The sequence below is a fragment of the Anolis carolinensis genome, chromosome 3 (assembly GCF_035594765.1).
Source record: "Anolis carolinensis isolate JA03-04 chromosome 3, rAnoCar3.1.pri, whole genome shotgun sequence".
NCBI lineage: Eukaryota > Metazoa > Chordata > Lepidosauria > Squamata > Dactyloidae > Anolis > Anolis carolinensis.
The window spans coordinates 238,824,928-238,838,293 of NC_085843.1; the positions used below are offsets into that span (position 1 = coordinate 238,824,928).

A 13,366-nucleotide genomic window follows, 5' to 3' on the forward strand; every position below is an offset into this window, starting at 1 on the left:
CAGACTACTCAATTCTCAAAATCATGTTTTGTTGTTGAATCTCTACAGAACTAAAGCTCCAAGGTAAGCATGTTGTCTTTAAAGGTCGAAACAATTTCCCAACATTTCAAGCACTTGTTATGTACAGTTGGGTTAAAACCCTTGTGTGTCCCAACTGCTGACCAACAGGTTGGCAGTTCGAATCTGAGGAGAGCATGTGAGCTCCCTCCGTCAGCCCCAGCTCCCCATGTAGGGACATGAGAGAAGCCTCTCATAAGGATGGTAAAACAACAAACATCCGGGTATCCCCTTGACAATGTCCTTGCAGACAGCCTATTCTCACACACTAGAAATGTCTTGCAGGTTCTCAAGTCTCTCCTGACACAAAAAATTATTTGGGATAAAAAAAATCCCAACAAACTGACTCCATTTCTCCACATTCACTTTCTGTCCTAGTCAATCTAATGTACCAGGACAAAAAACACAACATGTTGATTTTGGTAAAGCATAGTGCAGTGAATTAGAAGAGACATGCTCTAATTGTAGGTTGCTTCGTTTGAGAAAAAACTGAAATTGCTCCCAAGTGGGAGGAGGCACTCGAGATCACTGGGGTCAGGAAATGTAAAAAAAAAAAAGTCTCATCTTAATTTGCTTTTATTTCAAGTACACCTTGTGCCACATCTGAGACAGAGCATCAGAAGCTTTCAACCTCAATCTTCACCTAGCAAGTATCCACAGCAAGAAGACACTTTTACTTTTGAAACAAGTACCAGATAAGAAAACCAGTCAAGTTGCAGCACGTGTAGGGAATATGCTTGCAAGGCCCACTGCAGCATAGAAAAACAGTAATAGCCTTCATTCAGAATAATTTATTTTAGGAGAGACTATGTTGTAATTGGGGCAGAACATTGTCCCATAATAACATTAATATTGAGAGCCAGCATGGTGTAGTGCAATGATGGGCAACCTTTTGCACTTGGTGTGTCAAAATTCACCAAAAAATCTAGCATGACTTGGGTGGTATACATATTGCAAAAACATAATTTTGCAATATGTATAGTTTAAATAACAAAAATGTATAATTGTAATATATAACTGTAGTTAATAAATCAAAAACTATTTACTACTATTATTTCCATGTACAACAATCTATGGTACCTCTTGCAGTTTCCACACTGATTTCTCTCTATTCTAGTTTCAATGTAGTCATGAATAATGAATAATATAATAATAATATAATGGTAATAATATGATAATATACTACAATAGAATAATAATAGAATGATATAATATATATATATACTAGCTGTGCCCGGCCACGCGTTGCTGTGGCGAAGTCTGGTGGTATGGGAAATAAAGTATTGAGGAATTGGTGGTAGTTAAGGTCAAGGGTAAAGGTTTTCCCCTGACATTAAGTCCAGTCATGTCTGACTCTGGGGGTTGGTGCTCATCTCCATTTCTAAGCCGAAGAGCCGGCGTTGTCCGTAGACTCCTCCAAGGTCATGTGGGATGACTACATGGAGCGGCGTTACCTTCCCGCCGGAGCAGTACCTATTGATGCACTCACATTTGCATGTTTTCGAACTTCTGGGTTGGCAGAAGCTGGAGCTAACAGTGGGGGCTCTCTCCGCTCCCCCAATTCAAACCTGTGGCCTTTCAGTCCAGAAGTTCAGCAGCTCAGCGCTTTAACACGCTGCGCCATCAGGGGATATTATTTCCTAAAGGTTGTGAATATACAATATTTCTGATTGGTTTTTTTGTTTGTTGGAGGCAAGTATGAATGCTGCAATTAGGAAAAATGATTAGGATGTAATGGCCTTGCAGCTTTAAAGCCTGGCTGTTTCCTCTCTGAGTGAATTTTTTGTTGGGAGGTGTTAGCTGGCCCTGATTGTTTCCTGTGTGGAATTCCCCTGTTTATTTACTGTCCTGGTTTTAGAGATTATATTGTTCTGCATTATTCTATCCCAGTAATTATTTCATATTAAAGAAGAATCTTACTTATCCAACATTCGCTTATACAATGTTCTGGATTATCCAACGCAGTCTGCCTTTTCATAATCAATGTTTTTGTAGTCAGTGTTTTAAATTCATTGTGATATTTTAGTGGTAAATTTGTAAATACAGTACAGTAGAGTCTCACTTATCCAACATAAACGGGCCGGCAGAATGTTGGATAAGCGAATATGTTGGATAATAAGGAGGGATTAAGGATAAGCCTATTAAACATCAAATTAAGTTATGATTTCACAAATTAAGGACCAAAACATCATGTTAGACAACAAATTTGGAAGAAAAAGTAGTTCAATACACAGTAATTCTAGGTAGAAATTACTGGATTTATGAATTTAGCACCAAATATATTGAAAGCATTGACTACAAAAATGCGTTGGATAATCCAGAACGTTGGATAAGCGAGTGTTGGATAAGTGAGACTCTACTGTAAATACTACATAGCATTACTGCGCATGGAACTACTTTTTCTGTCAAATTTGTTGTATAATATGATGTTTTGGTGCTTAATTTGTATAACGATTACCTAATTTGATGTTTAATTGGCTTTTCCTGAATCCCTTCTTATTATCCAACATATTCACTTATCCTGCCGGCCTGTTTACGTTGGATAAGTGAGACTCTACTGTATATTTCTATTCTTATATTATCTGCTCAGAACAGGGTTATATGAGGCCCCTTCTTCACAGCTATATAAAATGCACACTGAAGTGGATTATATGGTAGTGTGGAGTCAAGATAATCCAGTGCAAAGCAGATAATATAAGATTATAAATGGGTTATATAGCTGTGTGGAAGGGCCTTGAGTCTACACTGCCATATAATCCAGTTCAAATCTGATAATCTGTGGAAGAAGCCTAAGTGAGGCCTAAATTTGCCTGTCCCCTAACTGAAACCTGGCTGCCCCTTGGCTGGTTGCTAGGCAACCAAGTGGGCAGAGATTAGCCCTCTAAACTGGCAGCAATTGGATAAAAAAAATTATTGCTCTCCCTCTAATTAGGACTTTATTTTTCTTTTCTTTTTGTTGTATCAACCTTGAGGCGTGGATGATGGGTTGTGTTGTCAAATTTTGAGGTTGGGGGGCCTGTACTTTTGTTGTTTTGTGAATTGCCGTGATGCCATCACTCTTTTATATATATAGATAAATGTAATGTGCATAATTCCCATGGAGTAAACAACAAAACCACTGGACCAAATCACACCAAATTTGGCCACAAAAGACATAGTCATTCAATCAATCTGCATGCGGCAGTGTGTCAGCAAAAATGGCTAGGCGTGTCAGTGCTGACATGCGTGTCATAGGTTGGCCATCACTGGTGTAGTGGTTTGAGGATCAGACAACAACCAGGGTTTAATTTCCTACTCAGTGATGAAGACCCTCTGGGTGATGCTGGACAAGTTACACTCCCAGTCCCAGCAAATCCTATGATAGGTTCACCTTAGAGTTACCATGAGTAGGATATTACTTGAAGGCACAAAACAACAGCAGCAACAGCAGCAGCAGCAGCAACAACAACAGCAGCAACAGCAGCAACAACGGGCCTCCTGAAAAATAACAATTTATTCCTAATTTCTAGGATTCAAGAGAAGGTTTTCATTCTTTCATCCCTCCACATTTTTGGGTTTGCCTTTTATGGATTTGATTAACATGTTCTGTCTAGGAGTCTCTAGGCAATTCAGTGCAATTTCCACTGGAAGATCCCTATAGAATTATACTGAAAGACCATGATATTCCTTCTCTCTAGATATTTCTTGAGAAAACACTTCTCTAAGAATCTCTTGGTCTTCCAGCTGGAGGTGACCATAAAGTCATGTAGCAGGACCTAGAGATTCCAAGTGGTGTTCTATCAGGTTAAATATATAGACTTTTTTAAATTCATGATTTTTTCACATTCACAGGCGTCATGCACCCCTAACCCCAGTAGATAGGGTTAACTGTATTAATTTTTTAAATACAAAAATATTACTTAAAAGAATCCTCTCCCCAAAGTGGTATTAGAAATAAATGTTACCTCAAGTGAATGTTTGTTTTTCAGTTGTGGGTATTATGGTCATATTTGATTCTGCACACAAAAATCCTATTTACAAAATGGGTCATTTTGACAAACTGCAAAACAGTGGGATTCTCACTGTGGTCAGAAAATGTTCCAGTACACAATGAAACTCTTTGTAGATAAGCGCTGAACCAAGACACCACACAGAGGCTCCTATAGTCAATACTGTCTAAACAACTAACTGACAGCCATTTCCCCAGCCATTCGTGGTGAATATGTGTGTGTCTCCATGTTGCCTATTGACTTATGGAGACGCCACGCATTTCATAGAGTCTTCTAAGGCAAGGGATATTCAGAAATAGTTTTGCCAGTTCCTTCCTCTGAAATATAACCCACAGCCTGATATTCACTGGTGGTCTCCCATCCAAGTATGAACCAGAGCTAACCATGCTTAGCTTCCAAATCAGACAGTATGTCTCAGATTTAGTTTCTGTCTTCTTCCTAAATGGCTTTAGGGCAGTGGTTCCCAACCTTTTTTTGTCCAGGGACCAGTTAGACCAGAGACCACTCTCCAACATTAGTACCAAAAAGCGCTAAAAAACAGTTTTTAGTCAACTTTAGATTCAGTTTGATTATTTGGGATGCTGATTCAGAAAAATGCATTGGATAGACCACATCGGCTCTAATTTCTGATACAGAACATATACCATCCAGTAAGTTGCCATCTGCTCACCCACATAAAACCATATTTAATAATCTAGAGCTGATGTGGTCTATCCAATCCAATTTTCTGAATTGCACCCCAAATAATCCCAGGAACAGGCCCTGGTGCCAATTTTCCCCGCATGTCTCGTGGACCTTATTTTAGGTCTCATGACCTACCAGTGATCCACAGCCCACAGGTTGGGAAACAAGGACACAAATTAAATCTAAGACATTCTGCATTCAACACGTGTATTTTGAAAGCGAGTTCGTCCCATAAATTAGGGTTGGGATGTGTTGCTGTTGTGTACCTTCAAGTCATTTCTGAGTTATGGTGGCCCTAATGGGGTTTTCTTGGCTACCTATCATGGGTTTTGCTTTTGCATTCCCCTGAGGCTAAGGCAGTGTGACTTGTTCAAGGTCACCCAGTGGGTTTCCATGGCTGGATGGGGATTCCAACCCTGGCCCTTATTGCTATAGTCCAATGCTCAAACCAACATGCTATCTCTTAAATAGTTTTGAGTAACCTACATAAAGGATCTTGGATCAACTCAGAATCTGTGTATCTGCCATACAATCCCAATAAAACCTCTGCAACACACTGACATATCTTGGTGCCAATATCAGCTTCCATTCCAGGGCAAACAGCAGCATCAGAAAGAAAGGTTCACTAAGACTATGGATCAAGATGAAAAGCTTTACTCCATCCACCACTACAAATGTCTGGTCTGAATCATTATACACACACACTCATCACTGCTGTATTTTATAACATACACCCAAAGGCACACAAATACAAAGCTGTTTTTCATATCCTTTCTACTGCATTTCCCCCTACCTGAATCCATGAGAAATAATGCAAAAAGCTAAAATGTCAATGTTTTTTAAAACTATATATGCAGAGAGAGCTCTGTGATTTGAGTTCTATGCTTGGTCTCACTTGGGAGTATTTGTAGTGAATGCTTTCACAAAATCTTTAGTCTTACAGAAAGCCGGTCTTGATTTTAGAGAAAGCATAGTCTCATACTGTGATTCTGGTGCTGTGGAGGAGGAAGAATCTACTCAACTTGTGTGATTAGGAGGAGGAAAGCAGCAGATGTGAATTGTCTGAGCTGTGTGTTTTATGAAAAGGAATCCAAAAAAACATTACCAGAGAGCACTGAATATGAATCACTAAGGTTTTAATGGAACACTGTTTCACTCAGCAACAGCCTCATTTTCTAGATGGACACAACCAAATGAAAACAGAACCTGCACAGTTGAAATAGTGACCGCTATCAGAATATCCCCAATCACAAGGATGTGTGTGTGTTCCTCTTAAACATGCCCTTAATCCCCAAAGAATGTGTCTCGCTGCCCTTTGTAACATTGTAGTCCACTGCTAAATATCCAGCAGAAATATGCCAGATCAAACATAATATATTTGAATAAGACATGCAAATATTCAGGTAACAGTTTAGTAGCAATTTCTTTTGTGGGAAGGCAGTTTCCAAGTGAACCTTCTAATTTAGAAACTATATATATTTTGCAATGGAACAGGAACCATAATAATTCCTTTCCTAGAACTGGGGCACGAGCCCAGCCCATGATGCCCTGTGAACAAGAAGGAAATCCATGGAGACTTGGCTAAGAATAAAAGCAAACTGAAATGGGAAATTGTCATGCATTTCCTGTGCTGAAACATGCCTCGTGATTCAGTTTTCAGTTCTAGGTATTGAAATGGCTTTAGGGAATAATTGAGAAATGTTTTGTGACTTGATAAATAAACACACTGTTATTGGAGCCATACCAACGGTAATTAAAAAAAAAAGTGGGAGGAAAGAGAGCATCATTTAAACATATCACACATTTTCTTCTGCATGGCCTCACCTCCACTTCTAGTCAGCCTAATCTATTAAAGGTAGAGGATATTTGTTTTAATGTATTCTCGAAGCCCGGAAACAACACAACACAACACCCCAGGTTTATTTAACTTGGAAAGGAAACAGAAATAAAAATGCTTTTTTAAAGAGAGAAGAGGCTTGAATAAAATTCACACTGCTTTAAAGAGGCATTTTATGAGACAGCAATTGCAAGCTTTGTTAGTTCTGCCTCTTTTTGGGGGTGGGAATATGAGGAACCTTTGGTTTTTTCATGCAATAATGGAACTGATTGTAATAAAACTATGGGTATTGTTTTTGGATGACTATTACAAGTTGCACCGGTGTTACTTCCTACACAAATCAGGACAGTCTCGCTCACTGCACACCATCTGAGAGAAAAACCGCCAGCTTCAGCAGCCAATCCCACCGGAGGAGCATTTCCTGTCTGAAAATCTGCATTTGCAGAAGGAAATCTACAACTCCCTATAGTGGCCTGAGAGAGACAGGAGAGGGATTTCCTTCTTTAACCAAGGAAGGGGGATTCCAATGACACAAAGATTGGAGTGGTGAAAAGGACTTGATGTGAGGAGGACTGTTACTCTGCCAATATTTCAGCCCAGATCATTTGCTCTCACTTGGCTCCACTGTTAAACAGAGCCAGCCCAGCTGAGCCCAGCCCTTCTCCTGGCTCTCTTCACTGACAGAAAGGCAGCCACGCCATCAGCCAGCATTGATCCAGCCCTCAAACCCTGGCTCTGGACACTGAAGGGCGGGAGAGGAGAGGGTGCTGGTCTTTCCCCCATAGATAAGAAGTCCGGATTCAAACCTCAGGGGCTGGATCTGTGTGCAAATGGGGGGGGGGCTCCTTTGGGACCAGCCACACACACCCCTCCCTCTGCATCTCAGCCTCGAGCACCTCCCTACCTCTGGACAGTAGTCTGCAATGCCCAGATCCTTGGTGCGTGTGTATATTATGATATAATAATATTGTACTGTATTATTATATTGTATAATATTATATTATAAACCAAAGAGCTCATATTTTGTAAGAATATAATATAATTATATATGTTTATATTGTATTATATTGTGTTTATTATAATAAAATAATATTGTATTGTATTGTATTATTTTATTTTATATTATATTATAATCCAACGATCTCACTTTGGTAAGAATATAATACAATATGATTATATTGTATTATTTTATATTGTATTATATTATAATCCTAAGAGCTCCCTTTTGTAAGACTATAATACAATATAATTATAATAGAATTATAACTGTGTATACTACAATATGGGGCCCCTGGTGGCGCAGTGTGTTAAAGCGCTGAGCTGCTGAACTTGCGGACCAAAAGGCCCCAGGTTCAAATCCCAGGAGCGGAATGACCACCCGCTGTTAGCCCCAGCTCCTGCCAACCTAGCAGTTCGAAAACATGTAAATGTGAGTAGATCAACAGGTACCGCTCTGGCGGGAAGGTAACAGCGCTCCATGCAGTCATGCCGGCCACATGACCTTGGAGGTGTCTACAGACAACAGAATTATAGGTTCTTAGATTTAAAACAGGCATGGGCAAACTTTGGCCCTCCAGGTGTTTTGGTTGAAGTCCAAAACATCTGGAGAGCCAAAGTTCACCCATACCTGAGTTAGAAGAAGCCCCCCCAAAGGCGGCTATCCAGTCCAACCCCACGCAGAAACACACAATCAAAGCCCTCCTGCCAGATGGCCATCCAGCCTCTGCTTCAAAAGCTCCATAGAACGAGGCCAGAATCACTGGGTTGCTATGAGTTTTCCGAGCTGTATGGCCATGTTCCAGAAGCATTCTTTCCTGATGTTTCACCTGCATCTATGGCAGGCATCCCCAGAGGTTGTGAGGTCTGTTGGAAACTAGGCAAGTGGGGTTTATACGTCTGTGGAATGTTCAGGGTGGGAGAAAGAACTCTTGAGGCAGGTGTGAATGTTTCATTTGGCCACTTTGATTTGCCTCAAATAGCCTTTCAGCTTCAAGGCCAGGTGCTTCCTGCCTGGGGGAATCCTTTGCTGGGAGGCGTTAGGTGGCCCTGATTGATTCATGTCTGGAATTTCTCTGTTTACTGGGTGTTGTTCTTTATTTACTATCCTGATTTTAGAGTTTTTAAAATACTGGTAGCCAGATTTTGTTCATTTTCATGGTTTCCTCCTTTTGTTGAAATTGTCCACATGCTCATGGATTTCAGTGGCTTCTCTGCATAGTCTGACATGGTGGTTGTTAAAGTGGTCCAACAAAGGATCCCCAGGCAGCCAGACCTTGAAGCTGAAAGGCTATTCAAGGCTAATCAAGGTGGCCAAATGAAACATTCACATGTGCCTCAAACAGAAAAGAGCTCTTTCTCTCACCCTCGACATTCCACAGATATATAAACCTTACTTGACTAGTTTCCAACAGACCTCACAACCTCTGAGGATGCCTGTCCAGATGTGGGTGAAATGTCAGGAAAGAATGCTTCTGGAATATGACCATACTGCCCGGAAAACTCGTAGCAATCCAGTGATTTCGGCCATGAAAGCCTTCGACAACACAAAAAAAAATAGAAGATCATTATATTATTTTATATTGTATTTATACTGTATATATAATATACTAATATTGTATTGTATTATTTTATTTTATAGCGTATTGTATTATATTATAACCCAAAGAGCTCACTTTTGTAAGAATATAATTAATTTTATTTATTTCTCATGTCAGAAGCGAACTGAGGGTACAAGTTGTATTATTTTATATTGTATTATATTGTGTATATTATAATATAATAATATTGTATAATTTATTTTATATTGCATTATATTATAACCTAAAGAGCTCATTTTTGTAAGACTATAATACAATACAATTATATTATATTTTATATATTTTTATATTGTATTATATTGTATGTATATTTATATAATATTATTGTATTGTATTATTTTATATCACACTATATTATAAGTCAAAGAGCTCAAATTTGTAAGAATATAATACAATATAATAAAATTATATTATTTTATATTGTGTTATATTGTATTTATGTTGTGTATATTATAACATAATATTGTAATGTATTGTTTTATTTTATATCGCATTACATTATAACCCAAAGAGCTCACTTTTGTAAGAATATAATACAATATAATTATATTATTTGATATTGTATTATATTGTATTTATATTGTCTATATTACAATAATATTGTATTGTATTGTATCATATTATTATATTATAACCCAAAGCGCTCAATTTGGTAAGAATATAATACAATATAATTATATTATTTTACACTGTATTATATTATTATTACCAAAGTGAGCTCTTTGGATTAGATCCAGATTTAGTCACAGGCAAGTGTCCTGGCAGAAACAAGCTTGATCATAGGATTTTCGACTTAGATCAGGCATGGGCAAACTTTGGCCCTCCAGGTGTTTTGGACTTCAACTCCCACAATTCCTAACAGCCTACCGGCTGTTAGGAATTGTGGGAGTTGAAGTCCAAAACACCTGGAGGGCCAAAGTTTGCCCATGCCTGACTTAGAAGAAGCCCCACCCAAAAAAGGCCATCCAATCCAACCCCATGCAGAAACACACAATCAAAGCCCTCCCGACAGATGGCCACCCAAACTCTGCTTCAAAACCTCCAGAGAAGGAGACTCCAAAACACTATCTTAGGGAGTCCTTCCTAATTTTGAGGTTGGGTCTCTTTCCCTGCCTTTTGGATCCTAGAGCAGCAAGAGAGGGGGTAGCTTGCCCTATCCTTAATATGTGATATCCCATCAGATATTGAAACCTGGCTCCCTCCACGGGGCTTGGCTGGCTCCCAAGGCTTCCCAGGCCCACCACGATGCCCCCACTCACAGTGGCACCATCCCAGGTGGCAGCACCAGTGGAGTCGGAAGCACCTCCCGTGGCTGTGGGTGGCGCAGAGCGAGAGCCCGTCGCAGGGCTGGAAGTCGGGTCTCCCGGCGCAGCTGCGGGCCAGCGCTTGAGCCTCGTCCAGCTTCTCGCTCTTCCCGGCGGAGGAGGCAGAGGAAGGGGCCGGCGATGGCGCCCCGGTCCCGCTCATGCTGCTGCCTCCTTCCTTCCTTCTTTCCTTCCTTGCCCCGTTCCCTCCGCCGCCGCCTCAGCGCCACCGAGGCAGGCAGGCAGGCGAGGCTGGCCCGGCTGGCCCCGCCTCGGAACGGGGAAGGAGGATCCGCCCCGAAATGGAGACGGAGAGACGGATGGATGGATGGAGGGGCTGGGGTGGCACCGCCCTCCTCCGCCGAGAAAGAGGGAGGTGGGAGTCCCTTCCAAGCAATAAGGAAATGACAGCCCGCCCTCTCTCTGCTCTGCTTTGGGTCAGACCTCTTTCCTGCAATAACACTGCGTCCACCTCTGGATGCCAAGCCCATTGAGGAGCCACTTCAGGAGCTGGGGACGCTTAGCTTGGGGAAAAGAAGGCTGAGATAGGTCTTATGGAAGGCTTTCGTTGGCCCTTGCGGTGCTCTTCCAGCTCGATGCTTCTATCCCCAGTCTTGCTTCCTGCCCTTGTCCTCTCTGTGACTGGGTTAGTGTCACGTTCCATAGTATCACAAAATTCTAGAGTTGGATTGGGTTGTGATTGGGATGAAGCTCTGTAATTGGGTTGCTGCAGGGCCATAGCCAGAAAAATTTTTTGAGAGGGGTTTTGAAAATTTCGGGGAGGGGGGGGGGTTGAACCCCTAGCACCCCCTCCCCCGGCTACAGACCTGTCAACATCTGTTTGAGATAGTGCCTGGAAGGACTCTTAATGTTTTGCATCTCATAGACTTAGCATGGGGATTTGGTTAACCAGTTAAAATTCATGAGTAAACCAGGTTTTTTTTTTAACCTGAAAAATGGGGGGGGGGGGTTGAACCCTAACCCCCCCCCCCTCCTTGCTACAGGCCTGGGTTGCTGTGAGTTTTGCGGGCTGTATGGCCACATTCCATAGTATCACAAAATTCTAGAGTTCGATTAGGTTGTAATTGGGATGAAGCTCTGTGATTGGGTTGCTGTGAGTTTTCCGGGATGAATGGCCACGTTCCATAGTATCACAAAATTCTAGAGTTGGATTGGGTTGTGATTGGGATGAAGCTCTGTGATTGAGTTGCTGTGGGTTTTCCGGGCTGTACGGCCACGTTCCATAGTATCACAAAATTCTAGAGTTGGATTGGGTTGTGATTGGGATGAAGCTCTTTGATTGGGTTGCTCAGTTTTCCCAGATGTGTGGCCACGTCCCATAGTATCACAAAATTCCAGAGCTGGATTGGGTTGTGATTGGAATGAAGCTCTTTGATTGGGTTGCTGTGGGTTTTCTGGGCTGTATGGCCATGCTCCATAGAATCACAGAATTCTAGAGTTGGACGAGACCTCATGGGCCATTCAGTCCAACCCCCTGCCAAGAAGCAGGAAAATTGCCTTTAAAACACTCCGGACAGATGGCCATCCAGCCTCTGCTTAAAAGCCTCCACCACAGAAGCATTCTCCCCTGACGTTTCACCCACATCTCTGGCAGGCATCCTCAGAGGTTGTGAGGTATATTGGAAACTAAACAAGGGAGATTTAGATATCTGTGGAACAGGGGTCCCCAAACTAAGGCCCAGGGGCCGGATGCGGCCCTCCAAGGTCATTTACCTGGCCCCCACCCTCAGTTTTATAATATAATATTTTTATATCATTTTAAACAATTTAATATATTGTATATACATATAATATTGATAATATTATACAATATAATACTAATAATACCATATAATAATATTAATTATATGATATATATTACATATAATATTACAGTATAGTGGTATAGTTCAATATATATAATGCTAATATTGTGCTATGCTAATAATATAATATATTGTATGTACATACAGCTTATCTGAGTCCCTTTCGGGGTGAGAAGGGCGGGATATAAATGTAATAAATAAATCTAGTAAATGAATAAATAAATAAATAATTTTAGACTTAGGCTCGCCCAAAGTCTGAAATGACTTGAAGGCACACAACAACAACAATCCTAATTAACTTGACTATCTCATTGGCCAGAAGCAGGCCCACACTTCCCATTGAAATCCTGATAGGTTTATGTTGGTTACAATTGTTTTCATTGTTGTTGTTGTTTTGCACTACAAATCAGACATGTGCAGTGTGCATAGGAATTTGTTCATTTTTTCCCCTCCAAATGATAGTTCGGCCCCTCCACAGTCTGAAGGATTGTGAACCGGCCCTCTGCTTTAAAAGTTTGAGGACCCCTGGTCTAGATGGTCTTTGAAGGTCTCTTTGCTTAGCTACGGCCTTATGAGACCATCTAGATGGCTTTTGGAGGTCACTTTCCTTACCTATGGTCATATGAGACTATCTAGATGGTTTTTTTGAAATCATCTAGTTGGCCTTTGAGGGTCCCTTTCCTTACCTATGGTCTTATGAAACCATCTAGATGGTCTTTGGAGGTCTCTTTGCTTACCTATGGTCTTATAAGATCGTCTAGAGCAGGGGTCACCAAACTAAGGCCCTCCAAAGTCATTGACCTGGCCTCTGTCCTAAACCTTAGACTTAGGGTTGACCTAAGTCTGAAACGACTTGAAGGCACACAACAACAACAATCCTAATTTTGGACTATTTCATCACATTCCGGCCCCCCAACAGTCTGAGGGACTGTGAATCGGCCCCCCACTTAAAAAGTTTGAGGACCCCTGCTGTGGAAGGTCCAGGATGGGAGAAGGAAATATTGTCTGTTGGAGGCAAGTGTGAATGCTGCAATTAATCAATTTGATTAGGTTCAAGGCCTGGCTGATTCCT

The 13,366-nt window shown here is 41.1% G+C and overlaps 1 protein-coding gene across 1 annotated transcript in view; it reads right to left on the reverse strand.

The window, feature by feature from the left end:
- Positions 1-10,771, reverse strand: part of c3h3orf70 (chromosome 3 C3orf70 homolog) — a 40,125-nt gene extending 29,354 nt beyond the window's left edge. The window contains exon 1 of the mRNA XM_062976464.1: positions 10,424-10,771. Coding sequence (XP_062832534.1) covers positions 10,424-10,631 — 208 coding nt within the window. The 5' untranslated portion in view covers positions 10,632-10,771. The remainder of the gene's footprint in view (positions 1-10,423) is intronic.
- Between the last annotated feature and the right edge of the window lie 2,595 nt (positions 10,772-13,366).